This window comes from Candoia aspera, chromosome 4 (genome assembly GCF_035149785.1).
Source record: "Candoia aspera isolate rCanAsp1 chromosome 4, rCanAsp1.hap2, whole genome shotgun sequence".
Classification (NCBI taxonomy): Eukaryota; Metazoa; Chordata; class Lepidosauria; order Squamata; family Boidae; genus Candoia; species Candoia aspera.
The window spans coordinates 47,154,815-47,173,803 of NC_086156.1; the positions used below are offsets into that span (position 1 = coordinate 47,154,815).

Genomic DNA, 18,989 nt, shown 5'->3' on the forward strand with positions numbered 1-18,989 from the left:
AACGCATTCCTTTCCACGCCTTTTCTCTTCTGCAGCCAATCGGGCTGCCTTCTGATTCACGTGCTTCTCAGCTCTCCGGTCTCGTGCACTGCTTGGAGGATTCAAATCCCCCTCCGGAGTTTGTCCAATCCATGTCTGCAAATTCTCCCACTCTGCTGAGTCACTTCCTGGTTCAGCTTCTCCAAGTCCCTCCTGATAGGTTTTGTTTTCCCCTTCTGACTCCACATATGTTTAGTTTTCAGAGTCAGAAGTGGGCTCAAACCTCACACTTTTTCCTTAAGCGCAGAAGTGTTTTTCCGGGAAAGGAAAACACTTGGAATCACCCCATTTGTCGTCTGGGTGGTGGCTTGCAGCCAGGAGATTGCAAACAGAGTTCACGCTCAACTGGTAAGAGTAGCCAGGAGGCTGGGACCTCACCATTTTCCAAGCCGCACTGTAGCCTTAATGGGACATTAAGGCTGGCCATCCCATTTCTAAATCACCCAATTTATATATTTTTTAAAGTATATGTACCCTAAGAGAGGCTTTCTACAGCAAGGAGAAGCGGTTTTCTTGGTGCTTATCGTTATTTTGGGGATTAATTTTTTTTAAAAAAATCTTTTTAAGTTTTGGCTTGTTTTCCATCCAAATATTAAGGATTGAGAGTAAATAATTGTTTCCCTGTCATTATTTTTGTACTGAATTTGAAGATATTAATAGTTTCCTACATGTTGAATCAGCTGCTTTGAACTTTCAGTTTTCTGCTTCTCCTTTCCCTGGGGAACTGTCTTCTTACCACTTTGACTTGTATAAACATATTCTGTAACTCCTTCATATCCTCAACTTTTGCTGGTTAAGCTCCTAGGGTGTGCCATAATTACTGCTTGAGGCATGGAGGATCTTAAACTTTCTCTGACTTCCATCGAGATTTCAAACAGATTCTTTCTGATTCTTACCAAGTTTTTATGCAAGGGATTCAGGACGTGGAAAACATGAGCTTTAAAATGTGTCAGTTGGATGGGAATGTCATGGATAGAACTGAAGAAATGTCTCTGTTGAAATGCTGGAGAAAGATTGGATAGTCAAGTTGAAGAAATTAAAGGGAGAAATCGAGTTACAAGTCATAAGTGAAATTGATCTTCTGATGGAATGCCATGGAAAAGAAGGGGTTATTATACATGGGAGGTCTCCTGAAGAGAAGTCGGAGTTTTTGAGGGGGGCAGTTGGGCTGTTTGATTTTTGTAAGAAAAATGCTCCGTGCGCATTGTGGAGACATGTAAATGCTTTGGTCTATTTTGAAGTCAGATAAAAGTTTAAGAATATCTATTTGGATTGCTTTTAGGGTTTGGCTGATTTCATTTATCTTTAATGATTTGGATTAAGATTACTAAGGTATAAAAGTATTATTTGGTTTTGGGTTTAACATGATTAAGATTATTAAAATTGTTGTATTAAGTATAATGGTAGACAATTTATATGCTTTTTAGTTTGATTTTTATTATAGTAGACAGGAATGTGTAGAATAGTAGTAGGAAGGAAATAAATTAAATAAAGGTTATCCTTGAGGGGGTAGTTGATTAGGAGGTTTATAAATTTATATTTATATCTTTTATTTTAATATAAGGGGATGGAGCAACTGTATTTAGTGATTTTATAATGTGCCAATGGAATGATTTATAGAAATAATGTGATTTTGGTTTAATATAGAGTAAGGGATTGATTATGGAACATTGTTGTATATCCTTGCTGTTAAAAGTCAGAGGTCACCTCTTTTTGTAACTCTAAAAAAAATTTCTCTTGTGTTTTCACACTTCTTCAGTTTTTTCTTTTTCTTTGTAGTTTTTTTAAAGTTTTTCTTTTTTCTTTAGTTCTGTACTCTAGCTTTTCTATATTCTATATTTTATATTTTTACTATACTCTGAAAAATAATAAAGTTCTTTATAAAAAAAAAGAAACACAGTTGTAGGTTTATTGTTGTAACCATAGATCAAAACATATAGCACACCATAAAATACAATAAAATGACAGTAGAATAGTAAGATTATAAAATGAAATAATAAAAAGACTATTAGATATAATAAGTTAAAGCAAGATAAAGTTAGAGCTACAACTAAGAACTTAAATATTTATTTCTATAAATGACAGCAGAGCAAAAGTGACTGTTAACAGTTGGAAACACATCTGCAAGGAAATAGTTCAGTTCTTCAAGATCCAAGCCCTTGACTTCATCTATCATAAATAATTTGATTCTAATTTCATTATAAATGGGGGGTGGTGGAAGACATAATGAATAATGTCCTCCACTTTACCAACACCACAAGGACAGAGGTATTGTTCGACAGGGTGCTTACAGAATCTCCCTTAGAGATATACTGAGGGCATGGTCAGCAGGGGAAGGGCTGTAAAAGACCTTCTCAATGAGGGACTGGTAATATTAACCAGGTGCTGGGAGAGGCTTCTATGTTCTTTATAGTGATGGTACCAAAATTAAATTTTGGATGATTGTACTTCAGGATCATCTTTACTGGCATCTCTTTCAAAATGCCTATCTCTAATATTTTCTCTTTCCAAGAGGTATGTTTCCCCAACTGTGGTAGGGAATACATTTGTAGGATGGGCAACAAAAATTTAATCCATTCCTGATTATGTAATGGATAAAACAGAGTTTGACAAGGTGGAATTCTTGAAGGCTTCCTAATTTGTTATAATGCCCAAACAATACAAGTTATATTCTAACAGTGATGGAAGGCAGCCCTACTTCCATCCTTAAATAGGCAGCAGGGGTGCCCTGAGGGAGGCCCAAAATCTTCCTTATACTTCCAATTGGAGAGTAACCTCCTCATCCCACCCCCAGATCTCAGCCCCATACAGCATCTGGGCTATCACCTTGCCCTGAAATATTTTAAGGGCAGGGACTACCCACTGCTGTCCTTTACAATAGCAATAGTTCAGAACAGTGCCTACTGTACACTGGGAAGTTGCTAAGACAGTTGTTAAATGTGTTTTCCATATAAAGACCTTATGAAAGGTATGTACAAGAGGGGCATTGCTCTATTTGTTGGACATCAATTGTCCATCTGTGTTTAGCATTACTTCTGCCAAAGACCACTACCTACCTTATATTTTATCCTCAGTTTTTCCCTATCACAATAATCAGCTAGTCTGGCCAATAATCTTCTAAGGCAATCTTGGTACAAGTAATAAGAATCATGTCATTGGCATATCTTAACACTGGTTTTTTCTGTCCATTAAGTGAGGGGGATAAAAAACTTTGTGACTTCATGGTCACTACAACATCATTAATATAAAAGTTAAATAAGAAAGGAGCAAGTAAGCAGCCCTGTTTGACTTCTCTCTCCAGTGAAATAAGGTCTGGCAAGGACCCTTGTGGCCCATTCTTACTCTGGCTGTAATATCAGAATGTAATTCAGTTATTAGTTTGAGAAAGTACCTATCGATATCTTTCCTTGCTAGTTTCTCCCATAGCAAGACCTGTCAATTGAATCAAAGGCAAAGATAAGATCAATAAATGCAACATAGATTTTTTTTTGTATGTCTGTTGGTATATTTCCGAATAAAAGCCTTCAAAGTGGTGCAGTGATCTACTGTGCTATATCCTTTTTGAAACCCTACCTGTTTTGGATGGAATAATTCCTTTTCAGTTCCTTTCCTGAGACAGAAAAAGGATTGATAAAACACTGCTGGGAAGATACTTAAATAATGCATTACTAGCCAAATATGGCTCATGGTTTTTGCTGCTGTTCTTGCTGTTACAGTTCAGTCAAATATGGGTTAGGAGAAGAGACAGAACAATGCCCATTTAATTTAATTAAGAAGCAGTTCCAATGTCATATTCATCTTCCACATCCTGTTGTTTGGATAGTAAAACTTCCTATGTTATAGGTCCAGGGCCCCAAAAATATTCGAGCATCTGGGCACATCTGGATTATTATGAGAACATTACAGGTGCTGTCACAAAATAGCTAATCTGGCCCAGCTTTTTGCCTTTTTAGGGAGTTCAGAGGGGAGTTAATGGATAAAATGAATATCTTGAAGCTTCCAAAGATGATTACTTTTTTATATTTAAAAAAATATTTTTATATTTAAAAATGAGTCCAACGAAAGCTATATACTCCCTCTTCAATGTCAATACCTCTGCAGATTATCCGTTAATGATACAAAAGCATTAGGTCCTTTCATTTGTCTCATTGCACCCACTAAATTTCAGTTATTGTCACTAGAAGCCAACAGACAAAATTCACACAGGGAAATCATGGTGTTAGGCTGTGCAAGAAGTATACATCTGATGAAATTTGCCTATATGCCTGTGGACTAGTTAATTTCTTACAATTTAAGACTACTGTTAAACAAGTCATGTGTTCATATTTAACTCCTAGCAGACTCTTATTTCCTTGCTTATGGATTCCTAGCAATTCAATAAGTTAATGTGCTTATTTCAGTAATTAATTATCCCTTTTTTCTGAACAATATTTATAGAAAACATTTGCACATCAGTTTTCAGATTCTCAGTGAGATCATTGTCCTGTGGAAACTGAATTCCTTTTGGTTTTTCTCAGCTGCCTTGTACACTTTACAGACATAAATCAAACAAATGTATTTGGCCTTCTAATTTAAATAAAAAATATTTTAAATTCCAACCACTCATTGATGATCCCCTAAAAACCTCTCCTTCATTGATCAAAAAACTCATTTTTACATCAGATGCGGAATGATATTTCTCTATATATCTTTGGACAACGTGCATTCCTTAAAATTGTGGGAGTTACAATCTCAACAAATCAGTTGAAAGCTGTTCTAAAGTGATTTATATAATAAACAAGTTGTCAAAACTTAATGAAGGTTAACCACATTCTGAGACCAAGCTGAAAAATGGCCTTATGGTCTGTAAAAAATCATTATTTGTATGTTATCTTAAAAAACATAATAGTACATGAACTTGAAGTAGCCTCTTAGATGTATTTATCTTAATAAGTAATGAATCTTTAAACAAGAAGTAATGGTTAGTTAGGAGTAAATAAATCTTTTCTAAATACTGTTAGAAGTTAATATGTTTAAAAGAGTCAAATAAATAATTGTACTGATTATGCTTTTTTTCTTGTAGTTCATGAAAGGAACGGGTACCTAGGGCTTCTTTTTTAGTAAATAATAATGCTTAAATTATATTGATATAAAAATAAGAAATTGCATTACCATTTAAAATGCAACATATTCAGTGGTGTAAGGAATTTCAGTAGAAATCTTGCTGAGGAATTTATATGCAGTTTCTCCTAATTAATTAGTGTGGATGGCCCCTAATTGCTGATAATTGCTGTAAAATGATAACTTATCCTGGCATCAGCTAAGTGCTACTTTTCAAATGTGAAAAGTATAGAAATGGCATATTCTCACTTAGTTTTTATTTATTGTTTTGATTGTACTTGATTAGCCTGCTCGCCAGCAGAAAACGTATTAATACATCTGACCATCTTCTGAGAAAAAGCAATAGATACATTGTGCATTATGAAACTAAACATTAGAAAAGGCCAGGAGCATCACAAAGATGGTAATGAAGAGAATATATCAGAAGCTGACAAACTGTTCAACTTAATGCAATTGATACATATAGTTAACCTTACATGGTAACAGGTGGCTTGAAAATACTCCTGGCTAGATGCTAAAACAGCATAAACGTCCTGCCCAAACAAATATCTGTGTTGTTTGCTAGATTTTAGTTCTATTAACCCATAGATTGAGATTGGGCAACACTGTGTTTAAAGTGTCTTGGATCCAGTTATGTTAGTGATATAAATCAACTGATTGTAGCTCCTTTCAGATCTCCAAGTAAAGGCTGAACAGTCCATAAATACATAAATCTCTTGGTACAAAACAGTATCCTTCAGCACTTTAAAATGTTGTCTATTGAAATGTGAACTTTCATAGGCAAGAATCATCTGAATCAGTTATATCAAATAATAAGTAATGTAAAGTCTAAGGGATGCCTTATATTAATTAAAATCAATATTATACATATTATTACATTTGAAGAAGCCTCATGTCTTTATTCTGTTGGGATTATTTTACAGTTAATGTAAGTCAGGCAATAACTTTGTGCATAAACTTACATTGTCCATCCATTGTGTTCATCCCCAACAGTGTAGAACATTTCTATATCCTGAAACAGCACTATTTTCTTTGGCTACCCTTTATGTACTGAATTACCTCACAAAATGCCTTTGTGCAATTGCATGCACTTTCCAGTATATATGTGAAAACAAACTATAGCCATGTCTATTCCTAGGCATATAGATAAAGATATGTACATAATTTCTACATATATTGTCTCTCCCTCTGTGGCAAGTTAACTCTCTTTTTCTCCATGCATGAAGAATGAGTTTGCCTCTTTATACGCTGAGGAGCATAGTTCCTGGAAAAGCAGAGTCTACAACAGGGCTCTGCTAAACTAGATAGGAAGGCTCACACTTTGAATCTAACCCACAAACTGGATCTGGGTTAGTGAATTATCTGCCATTTTCTACTAGTCCTGAATGGCCACAGGTTTTGTTTTTTAAAGGTAATGCCAGGTTCCTATTTATGGTCAGCACAGTAGCAAGTGGAAAAATCTATTTTATCTCATTTATCTGGAAATTCTTTAAGATGCTGAAAATAAGTAACGTAATACCTACTCTGTTTTCTAACAGTTAAAATGGTGATGGTCAAAGAGTTTTGCACTGTTAATTTTAATTATTATTGCACTGGCAGACATCAAGGCCAGCAAACATATTGGAAAGTACTACAGTATATGGGTAGAAAAATAGCTTTTAATGTAAATAGAGTACTACTTAAATTTGGGGGGAAGGGGATCTTTAGGTGTCAGAGTGGAACACACTTGAACGAGTTGTCAGCAAATGAATGCAATTTATCAGGAACAAATTAATCTTTACTGGAAAAACTGAGTTGCCCTGAAATGTCTGTCTTCAGCAATAGAGTACTGTGCATTTGTTGCCCCCTCCCCACCCCCAAAAGGCAAGAAATAACACTGAAATGAAAAATAGTTTAGGTAAAATCTGCCCTGACTAACATTAGCACCTTATCTCTTTAATTCATTTGGCTTTCATTTCTTCCTTCTTTTCTACATTCTGCATAAAATAACTCATCCTGAAAAGTTTGTTGTTTTATTATTATTACTATTATTTCCAGAAATGCAGTTCTATGAGGTGCAGCTTAGATTTACTATGGCCTGAATTGTGATTGTCATTTCCAGGTTTTATTTCAGACTAGGATGAACAATTTTTTTGTGAATATATTCTTCAAAAACTATGCTAGAAGCTATGATCTCATGGTGCATGAAAGAGTTATAAAATTAGTTTGAGTATTCAGCATGTTGCTAAACATTTCTCATTAAGTTGAATTTGGGTATTTATTTTATTTAGAAGTGATAAATTTGTGAGCAATGTTTAAAAAACTTCCACAGCTGATAGAATGGTTAGAGGGTTATAATTATGCAAATATTTTAAAGTATTTAATGTTATCAGGATTGACAGCAATCCAATAACATATGATGTATAGTTGTTTGAAGTGATATGATTCCCCACCATCCACCACCTGCACAAAGACCCATTTCCTGGCTTTCAGTCATCTTAATGAACTGCATCTCTATAATACTTTTTCTGCTGGTTTTGATATGCAGATTAACTGCTTTTGAATTATTTATCATTCTACTTCTTAGTTTATATCATTCATAGTTCTCCCTCAGAGCCTCTCTTGATTTACTTTTGTTTAAGAGCAATACTTCTTTAAAAAATATAAGACCTTCAATAAACAGATTTTACATACATTTTTGTTGGAAGCCAAGCGCGCGTGCGCGTGTGTGTATATGAATGAATCATTGAGTAGAGGGGAATTAACTCTAGCATAAAGGATTCTATGAGCTAACTGACAACAGGAGAGGAATGAAATCTTACGAAATTTAACATAGTTGGTCCTTGAAAATAAAACATGTACTGTATCTTCTTCACGTTTCGTTGTGGAATAATTTCCACTTTTTCTTTGGAACCTTGATTTGTTTTTGCTATGTCCTTCTATACTGAGAAAAAGAAGCCACAAACTTAGGCAGTATTCATGGCACAGCTATAACACAAATGTAGATGCTATCTATATGTCACATCATTTACTTACCAACTGACTTAGTGAATTACTGGATAGGTTTATATTCTGCTTTGCTTCCAAGACCTGAAGGTGGCTTATGGGGAGCTCCCTTCATATTACTTCCATAGCAGCAATTTTGTGAAGTAGGTTGTGCTGAAAAAAACTGACTGGACTACCATCTTTTTTTTTATCATATGGAGCCTGAATCCTCACGAAGGCTAGAATAACCGTTTAGTCTTATTTAAAATTAACTTATGAATTTAGATTGTTTTATTTAAAATGAAACAACAGCTGGAAAGTTGCCAAACATAGTAATTGGTCTGTATTTTATTTTAAAAAATCAGGTGCCACGTACCTCCCAGTTCACCAAAGGTAAAATTGGAGATGTCTGATCAATATAACACAGTTAGAGTTACAGCATTTCAGGTCTTTTGAAAAGCAGCTGCAGGTGGCTTCTAGAATGAACTGGTGCTTGATTATCCAAGGAGAGTGCTACTCTGATGTAAGTGCAACCTTTGTTTTCCTCCACAGGTCATGCAAGTGGTGAGGGAGCAGATAATGAGAGCACTGACCACAAAGCCTAGTTCTCTGGATCAGTTCAAAAGTAAACTTCAGAATCTGAGCTACACAGAAATACTGAAAATCCGTCAGTCTGAGAGGATGAACCAGGAAGATTTCCAATCTCGTCCAATTTTGTAGGTTTCCTTGTTTTTTTTATCTACCTCCTTCTTGCAACAAATATGACTGACATTTGTGACCTCTTCAGAAATAACCCCAGGAAATGTAAATTATGTAGGGCCATGATTTAAAGAAAAGCTTTCACATTTGCTTGGAATGCATTCATGAGGGTTTACAGGAATAAACAAATATGACCCTTTATGTAGACCAAAATGCTTTCTTCTACTCTTGTACAGTCATTGGGAGACAAATAGCATACATGATAGATAGATAGATAGATAGATAGATAGATAGATAATGTATTTGCAGCAAATGGTATTTTGACATTTCCCCCCTGTGTGTGTGTGTCCTTTTTTCCTTCTTCTCTATGATTTTTTCTCTCCTTCCCAGTTCTTGACAGAAAGCAAAATATTACCATTAGTGAACCAGTCAAATGAAGTATGGAACAGAAGCTTGAAATAACAGAGAAGCCCTGAAAAGGATGTTTTTGCTCTCTTCATTTCTTGCTCAATTTTTTTTAAAAAATAGAAATCAATTCTCATTTTACTCCTTTGCTTATGTTCATATTAACTAGAGTGATGTCGTTGTTACTGCACCATGATTGATCCCAGACTATGTGTATGCATGTGGCAGAGCATAGAGGAATTGGTCAGCCTTGGCCATTTATAGATTTTTCTTGATTGGAAACTTTAATCTTCATATTTCCAGAACATATCTAACCCTATCCATAAAATAATTAATTGAGCCATTCAGGGTATTAAAGTGTCAGAATGTGGCATCAATACTAAATGTTAGATAGCCATGCATTTCTCTGCCTGAGCAAATTGATATGTAATGTAATTTCTCAGTGCACCATAAAATTCTGTAGTCTCTTTGATTGCCAAACTGAAATTACTTTTATTGATTTATTTATTTGGCTTGACATAATGCCAATTTCTGAAGTCTCTTGGTAGTTTACAATCAATACATTTGATCTTAACAGGACTGGTATATTACTAGAATATACCAAAACAAAATTCTATACATTCAGAAATCAGGATTGCATCAGGAGGTCTTTGTTGGGAAAGGCATTCAGAGAGAAGATACACTCATCAGAGAGCTGTCAAAGGTTGCAACACAATATTGGCCTCTCTTGTGGGAGAAATGATGTTAGTAAACAGCTATGCTTCTTGCTTGAAACTTTCAAGGAAGCACCAGTCCTTTTCATCCTCATGCTGTATCTTGTTCCTTGTCTTTCTTTGGGGACGGAGTGAGTCCTAGGGGTTAAAATTAATTCCTTCAGTCAGCTTGGTCCAAACACCCAGAGTTCCAGGTACATTGCAGTGTCTCAGAGGCAATATTCCCTTTTCAGGAAGTGGAACAAATAGAGAGCAAAGTCAATGATGTGGGGCATGTTTAGGTTTATGGGTGGGATAAATTTCTCACTTCATACGGAACATAAATCTTTCTCGGAGAAAGATAGTCAGTATGTAAAAAAAAGTTTATTTAGGATATAAGTGAGAGATATTTCAAGTTCTTTTTAAAATACTGTTCGGAGTATTCAGAAATAAGGACAGATGATTTCTTGAATGTCGAGGCAGATGTTCTCCCTTGTTCTCAAGAATATTTGGTGAAGGGAAACTGTAGTTTGTATTTGGTGTGTACAATGCAGACTTCTTTTCTAATTTCAGTACTGCGTCAGAAGAACCTAGTACTTCTTTCCTAACCAGGAGAATTGGGGATGATGGCTATAGTAGTTTAGGGCACCTCCAGTTGGAAAGGACTAAAAAGGAAAATATGGGGGTACACAAAGGCTCATGTCTTTAATTACCCAGCCATGTGGCCTCATCCATAGTCAAATACACCCAGTCTAAGGCAGTGTTTCTCGACCTTAGCAACTTTAAGCTGTGTGGACTTTAACTCCCAGAATTCCTTGCTGGCTCCCAGAATTCTGGGAGTTGATGTCCACACACCTTAAAGTTGCCATGGTTGAGAAACACTGGTCTAAGGCAAGATTTTATCAGCAGAAGTTCAATACAAAAAATAGTTCTTTGGTGATCAATTAATGTTTGATATTTATGCACATATATGATTTGCCAATTAATTGCCTAATCAAGCCCAAAGTAGCCCTCGCAAATTGTTCTTTAAAAGAATTGGCAGCGTTATCAAGCTTCTTCAAGCTTCTGTTAAGTAGAGGTAGAACAAGCAACATCTTATCTAAAGATGTTTTACATCCAGTGCAGAGTTTAAATTCTAGCTTCCTCAAATAAATGGATTAGAGTTCATAAGCTTGTCCAGAAAGAGCCTGTATCAACTGCATGGTGTGACTTTCTCATTGTAAGAACCTCTCACTATGTAGGTCTGAGACCATCTCTATTTATTTGTGTTTTCCTTCCAGGGAGCTAAAAGAGAAGATTCAGCCTGAAATTTTAGAGTTGATAAAGCAGCAGCGTCTTAATCGTCTTGTTGAAGGAACCTGCTTTCGGAAGCTTAACAGTCGACGGCGGCAAGGTACTAACCGGGACTGTTTCCCCTGCTTCTTGTTTGCCCTGCTTCTCTTTCCCTTCTTAATAAAAATATCCTTTTCATTCTGTGGTTATGGTGCTTTCTGAATGGATGAAGAGAATGTCTCTTAGCTTCTAAAGTGCCACTTTTATAATGCTGTATGATAGTCAGGAAGGCTTATTATTACTTTAAAGCTAGCTATGGTATTATGGTAAATATAAACCTTTTGCTGAAAGCAGCAGGTCCGTGTCTTGCTTCTTCCCGTCCACCAACAACCCTTGGTTGTGGCCACCCATGGAATGTTCCCAAGGGGGAGGAAAGCATACATTGTGATGATGAGATCCCAGCACATATTTAAAATCTGCAAATTTGGTTAAGAAAAAGAGACGGGACTAATTTTTATGGCAAGAACTTTGCCCTAGTTCCAGGCTGAATTTAAGTTCTGTTGAATGAACTTTTCTGATAGAGTTCATAGACACAGCAGTCAGAAAACTATAATCAGCATTGCACCTTTTAAGTTTAAGACTATTTTAAAATACTCTGTTTTCATGCTATAAAATGTGGGTTTCTTATCTTTACCGTTTCGGGGAAAAATTCTTAAAAGTTAGAAGGATGGGGGAGTTGAATTATTTTTTCCTTTTTCCATTCTGTGATATAAATAGCTATTTTTAAAGATTTTAGGAATATTATATTAACTTTTCTTAGCCATAGAATAAGTATATGGCATTTCACATGAAAGCTTCATGGAACCATTATCTGAGATTCATTTCCACACATCATATATTTTCAGTTCATGGATTCTTGAAACAATAAGTTGGAGTAGAAACTCCAGCAAACAAACAGTCTGAAAGTACTACAAAATAAATATAATTAGATACAATATTGACAGTTTGATTGCAGCATTACAACTGAAACATGGTACATATTCATAGAAAATATTCAAACAGTATCCAATATTTTTCCCCACTTGTGGTAATTATGACTATTAGATTTGCTTCAGCCTCAATATTTGGCAACCTCTGAAGTTTACATCACTGTTATCTGACCTTGTTCTAAGTGAATAGGAAGAAGAACTAAGTTCAGGTATAGCAATATAGCATTTTTGACAGATCCACATTATATATCCTGTTTATTAAATAAAGGTGGTCTAGGAAAGAGAAGTCCTTGCTATCTTCATTTTAAAAAGATAATGAGTAGGTATATACTGTACCTCTGTTGAAACCTGAACTGTCAAGAAATACTATCATTTTTAAAGAAAATGTAGTGAGAGAAGATGAAAATGGTAAGGAAATTCATGGAGTCTGGAGCATAAAATAGGGCTACAAGATCTGATGTTCCACAAAATATTTATTGATAATTCTTACTTGTTCCTTGCAGTGTAGTAATTATTTGTTTCATTCAAGGTGATGTTCTCTTGATTGTTATGATACAGATTAACAACTTTATTTATTTATCAGACAAATTTTGGTACTGCCGACTCTCACCGAATCATAAAGTTTTGCATTATGGAGATTTGGAAGAGAGTCCTCAAGGAGAAGTTCCACATGATTCATTACAGGATAAGTGTAAGTAGTTGAGATGCAACAACCCTTCCTTTTTTCTACATAATATTTAGTATTTTACACTGAGATTGAGAACATTATGATGCCAGCTAAATTTGGGTTACAAACTTCTTGAAAGAACTGAATTCTCTGAGAAAACTGGGAGAATAGGGTGAAGAGAAAGGGAATTATGAGAGAGACAGACAGACAGATGACTCACATGAGGGGATCCTTTAATCTGTTTTGCTTTTCCCCTAATAGCCGAAATTTTATTGCAACATTTTACCTTGGGGAGATCTATGAGTGTCCTTTTCTTCCGTTACTTGGAAATGCATAAAAAGAAAGTGATGTATTATGAAAAGCCACCCTTAGTCTGCTTCTGTTTGGAAATGCGTGCCAGCCTCACTTCGCCCAGTTCTCTTCCAAGCTACTCAGCCACTTGGCTGCTATGCACAACTCCAGCTTTGTAGTATCACTAGAGTTCCTCATGCTCAGGCTCAGATGGTTGTTCAGCGAGAAATCTGGGAAAGCATTAAAAATCCACTTATACATTACCAGTCATGGCTTTCTTTAGTTCCATGCCCTAGATTTTTATAAATAAGCTTTGTGGGCTACTTGCACCAGACTTCAACATGCTATGACAGATTTTGTCTTCTTTAGCTCAGATGTTTTAAGTTCTCATTTTCCACAAGCAAACTGAAAGTCTAATAGATAGCTAAACCAGGAACATATGCATTGAGTTGCTTCTTTTTTAAAAAATTCTATTCATCAGTAAGATTATTCTTTATAAAGCTCATTTGTCACATCCTTTAAGGAAAGCTTAATTGAACAGCAGGAATCATTTGTCAGAGCCTTCTGAATATTCTTCACTTGAGCTGAATAGGTCCACTGTAAGATTCTGATGTAGAACAACAGTTTATTTTTAAAAAATGCCTTGTTATAAAATATCTTCATTAGCTGTTGTTCATAACACTGTATCTTCAAGAAACGGTGCAATGTAATATCGGTAGTAATTTTTTTTTATTTTAAAGACCGGCAGTAGAAGCAAATATACATTCACAAAACATGCAGTGCAGTAGCTTAAAATGTGAGCCAAGAGTAATGAGATTCATAGTTATAAGATGAGATTCTACTCTCTCCTGCAACCAAAACAGAAATAATTACAGAGAACCTGAACCCACAGCCTTGTGGGAGTTGGCAGTCCTGCAGTGGGCCAACTGGAATCCAACAAGCTGCCACCCTCCAAAGATGACTCCTTTACATGCAATGGAGAATGTTCACATAGGAGGTTTTATTCTGTCTTCCCATAAAAAGTATTTTCCAGCAGGATCACCTTCTGCCTGCCTCAGCATTAGGCTGGCACCAAATTAAAGGTTCCATAGTAAGGAGATATCTTCAACAAACAATAAATGGCCCAGGGCAAGGAAGATGTGTGGATGAGCTCCTAGTAAACGTTTAAGAACGCTGCCCAGTCTCTCTCTTTTGGGAGAAATGGGCGGTAACAAAATTTGAATAATTAATGAATGAATGAATGAATGAATGAATGAATTTATAATTCTCCAGTCTGATAGGTCACATATTGCTAAAGTGGTATTCATGAAAACACTTAGGATATGAAGCTGCAGGTACAATTTATAAACAAAAAGCTAAAATGTATGTCAGAAAGTACGAATTTGTATCATCTAGATTTTTGAAGGGACATATGAAAGAAGGATCCTAGATCGATGATAGTTGCATGTTATGTTCAAGTGATGGATGATTATGAAAAAACATGGAAAGGTTATTTGTATACCTAAGAGTGAAAGTGATTGTGATTGTTGATTGGTGAGTATCTACTTAGAAGAAAGTCTGCTTCTTTCAAATATGTGATTTAAACATACATCTGTTCATATATACACACAACAAAGGGATGAATATAAATCTAAAAGCATAATTGGATTATTTCTGATGAAAGGTTTAGACAATTAGTGAAACATGGTATTCCCCGTGACACTGTATGAAAGCAAAATTTGGGCTTTGAAGAAAGAGTATTGAGGCTTTTGAACTCATTCGAGGCATAAATGACTTGGCTCAAATTATTCTACTTTGAATACATTATGCAAAGACCTAGCTCTCTGGAGAAGATCTGATGCTGGGAAAAGTGGAAGGTAAGAGAAGAGGATGACCAACTGATAGCCAGGTGGATGGACACAGTTACAGTGGCGATGGGTGTACTATTGGAAGACCTGAAGGACAAGTTTTGGGACAGATTATCACAAAAATATCTATCTGTGTGGTCACTAAGAGTCAAACACAGACTTTATGGCACATAATCACAAGGATGATGAAAGGTTCTGAATGTACAGCAAACCAATTTTTGATAGAGTCAAGAATGGATCATGAAAAGAATCAACATGGAAGAAAAGAAAAGTGAAAGTAGAATGAAAGTATAACAACTGCAGGGAAAGAAAGTATAAATCTTGTATGAAAAAGTATTAGAAGATAGATTAATGTTCCAAAAGAACGAATGTGCTAAAGAAGCCTGTAGAATTACACTAATGGGAAGTATAAAGCAAGATGCTTGATGGAATAATGAAGTGAAAGAGGCTGTGGATGAGAAAAGGAATTCATATAAGAGAATGATTGCTACAAAATATGAGGAATAAAGAAAGATTTTATGTAATCTATTGTGTATAGGGAGAAAAGGATAGTTGCAAGTAAGACAAAGAAAGGAATGGCCAAAAAAAGTAAAATGATTTTGATTGAAATAAATAAAAAATTTGGAAGGAAGGTGCTGCACAAAGAAAATCCTCTAATAATACCTTTAACACTTCCCTTTACAAACATAAACTTGGAAAGCTGGAACAGTTCGTTTCATTCATAGAAGATAAATAAAATATGAATAGCTATTATATCCTGCTAAATATGGAGAAAAATGTGGAACAAAATATGTTCTTAATGTGTTTCATAGGATGATTTTCCAAAGAAAAGGTAATCATTGAAGGTAAAAACTAAAGAGGATGTTGATATATTTTTTTATAATAATTCCACTAAAACCACCTAGTATGAACATTCTCGACTCTAAACTGGATTATTCTAAACTAAAAAGTAAAACACTTGTAAAATAAATTAGACTTTGAACAAATTTAGCAACTTCATTCTACAAGCAACATCACTTCCAAATATATTTCTGTAACGTAAGTAGCAGATATAGCACATCTGTTTCCTCTTCCCCAATTCTGTCCTGATACATTTGGCACTCTTAATAATTTGGAGTGCTGCACCACACATTGGTCTTACCAGAAATGCCTCTTCCAGTGGCAAGGTTACCTCTCCAATGCTTAGGGCCAGAATTTTATTTATAAAGAAATAAAATTTATTTATTTATTTATTTATCACATTTTTCCACCACCTGTCTCAACAATGACTCTGGGCAGTTTACAAGCAAATTTAAAACAGTAAAAAATGAAATACCGATTAAAAGAGATACATTATAAAATATACATATACATATACAAATATACTAAAAATTCTAAAATATAAAATACAAGATCTGAAACCCAAGATGGTGAGATCACAGTCTTGATAAAATTCCCTGGGCCTCATAAAGGTGCAAGCCATCCCCATGACAAACTATCCCCCCTCCACCCCAAACGACGTGGCACAGCCACGTCTTGAGCCCCTTTTGGAAGGCCGGGAGAGTGGGGGCTTGCCTTATCTCTGGGGGTAGCTTATTCTAGAGGGCTGGGGCTATGGCAGAGAAGGCCCTCTTCTTGGACCCTGCCAATCAACAATCTCTCATGGACAGGATCCATAACATGCCCTCTCTGCGTGACTGGGTGGGACAGGTCGATGTGATGGGGGTGAGGCGGTCCTCAGGTAACCTGGATCCGTGCCATATAGGGCTTTAAAGGTGATAACCAACACCTTGAATTGGACCCGGAAGCAGACTGGCACCCAATGCAGCTCACGCAGCAAAGGTGCTATGTGGGCTGTCTTTGGGGCTCCTAAAACTGCTTCTGCAGCTGCATTCTGGGCCAGCTGTAGCTTCCAGATACTCTTCAAAGGTAGCCCCATATAGAGGGCATTGCAATAGTCTATACAGGAGATGACTAGGCATGAGTGACTGACTGGAGGGCCTCCCGATCCAGGAAAGGGTGTAGCTGGTGCACAACACAAAGTTGGGCAAAGGCTCCCCTGGCCACGGCTGCCACCTGCTCTTCAAGCAGGAGCCGTGAGTCTAGGGGAACCCCCAGGTTCCGCACCGGGTCTGCCTGGGGCAGTGCAACCCCATCCAGAATCAAAATGGTAAGTTCCCAGATGCCGAGGAGCTCCCAACCCACAGCCACTGCATTTTACCAGGGTTCAGCTGAAGCCTGTTGTTCCCATCCAGACCCCTCCAGCCTCCAGGCACTGAGAGAGGGTGACCACAGCTTCACTTAAGTCACCCAGGATGGAGATGTATAATTGGGCATCATCAGCATATCGATGATACCTCATCCCATGGCAATGGATGATCTCACCCACCAGTTTCATGTAGATGTTAAAAAGGAGTGGGTAGATTACTGAACCCTGCGGCACCCCACAAAGGAGGGGCCGCGGGCCGAATCTCTCACTCCCTATCAACACTGATTGGGACTGGCCCTGGAGGAAGGAGGTAAGCTAGCGCAAAACCACACCACCCACCTCCAACTGCCTGAGCTGAGTCAAAAGGATACCATGGTCAATTATGCTATTGCCATTTAGAATAACACTGAAAATACAATCTTCACTGTACAATGAATCTAGAAAAGATTTCAAAATGATTTCAAATAAAATCGTTGTATACATTTTTACATTTATATTGGCATCATATGTACATTATGGGAGATGGGCAGTGATAAATTTGATTAATAAATAAAAAAATAAAATATAAATTATATTCCAGAAAAAGGCAGTGTCTCATTAATGGCTAAGATGCAGTTCAAAATGTATGTCTTTCATACTTAATGCAGAAAAAAACATCAATTTCTTAAAGTAGTCAGAGTTGTATTATATTTATCTGGATCTGAAAAACCTGTTATATAATGAAAGAGAGATGCATCATCTGCAAAATACAGTTATCCAATTATTTATGAGTATTTTGGGAGTAGCCCCCTCCCAGCCCTCATGCCAGACAAGGTCAGATGTATCCACTGTACCACTTTCTCTCAGGTGCTTAAGCAAAAGGTAGTTTTGCCTCTACCCCTGTCCTGACTAAGCAAGAACCACGCCGAGACGAGGAAGAAGTCTCTAGTGCTTTATTATTGCTATAGTAGACAGAAATCCTACCAAACTGAAGAAGCGTGGGAAAACCCAGACGGATACACCCCCAAAAGTCAAGGCGGGTCTGTTCTGTGTCTCTTTGAATGACAGCTCAAACTCTCTAAACTACGCATGCGTTTTCACCCCTGGATAGTGGCCCCTTCCTGCTCACCATCAGTACTCATGACAACCCCTCACTCTCTATGGGGGACTACATGCTGAACTCCGGGTAAAACCAAACAACGGATGTTGTTGTATGAAAGCTATTGACATTCTCCAGCCTCATATTAAAGTGGAATTTCCAGGTTAAAAAGGAATTTCCATATAACAATTTGAATCAAAAATAGAATTGGATTCAAGGATAGTCTATTCTCTAGAACAGTGTTTCTCAACCTCAAGCATTCACTTGTTCTAAAGACTCGGGTTCTGTGAATATGTGAAAAGCCTTTACTGTTTCAGCCTGAAAACGTGATGGAGGAACGCCTTTATTACTTCTCTGAGATCTGCGAGGTAATACAGGGCTTAAATTTTGACTCCTATCACTTTCCTGAGAAGCATCTGTCTCATCAGACAGATCTTCAGTCTGCTTTTCTGGTTTAACGTCCTCATCAGGCAAAAGATCACCATCAGCAAGTCCTTGCTGTTCTCTTGTGGTGGTCAGATCAACTGGAGAGCTAGAGTTTAATCTCCCCCAGTTTTGTTCAGCAAAGAAGCACTTTTGCTAATTATCAATTTCTCTCCCATTATGAACCTGTAGCTCCTTTGGCTTTGTTCATAGCCAACAAAGATGGCTTTCTTTGTTGTGGGGCCTCCTTTCCTTCTCTGTTGTTTTAGTATATGAACCCATGCAGTGCTACCAAACACACTAAGATGGTTTACCTTTGGTTTCACACCATAAAA

General features: G+C 36.6%; 1 protein-coding gene across 2 annotated transcripts in view; it reads left to right on the top strand.

Annotated features, from left to right (window-relative positions):
- The window catches only part of ELMO1 (engulfment and cell motility 1), a 300,993-nt gene that overhangs the window by 268,298 nt on the left and 13,706 nt on the right, over nucleotides 1–18,989 (top strand). For both annotated transcript variants that reach the window (XM_063304033.1, XM_063304034.1), the window contains exons 17-19: nucleotides 8,656–8,819; nucleotides 11,180–11,292; nucleotides 12,744–12,851. In XM_063304033.1, the coding sequence (XP_063160103.1) occupies nucleotides 8,656–8,819; nucleotides 11,180–11,292; nucleotides 12,744–12,851 (385 nt within the window). The remainder of the gene's footprint in view (nucleotides 1–8,655; nucleotides 8,820–11,179; nucleotides 11,293–12,743; nucleotides 12,852–18,989) is intronic.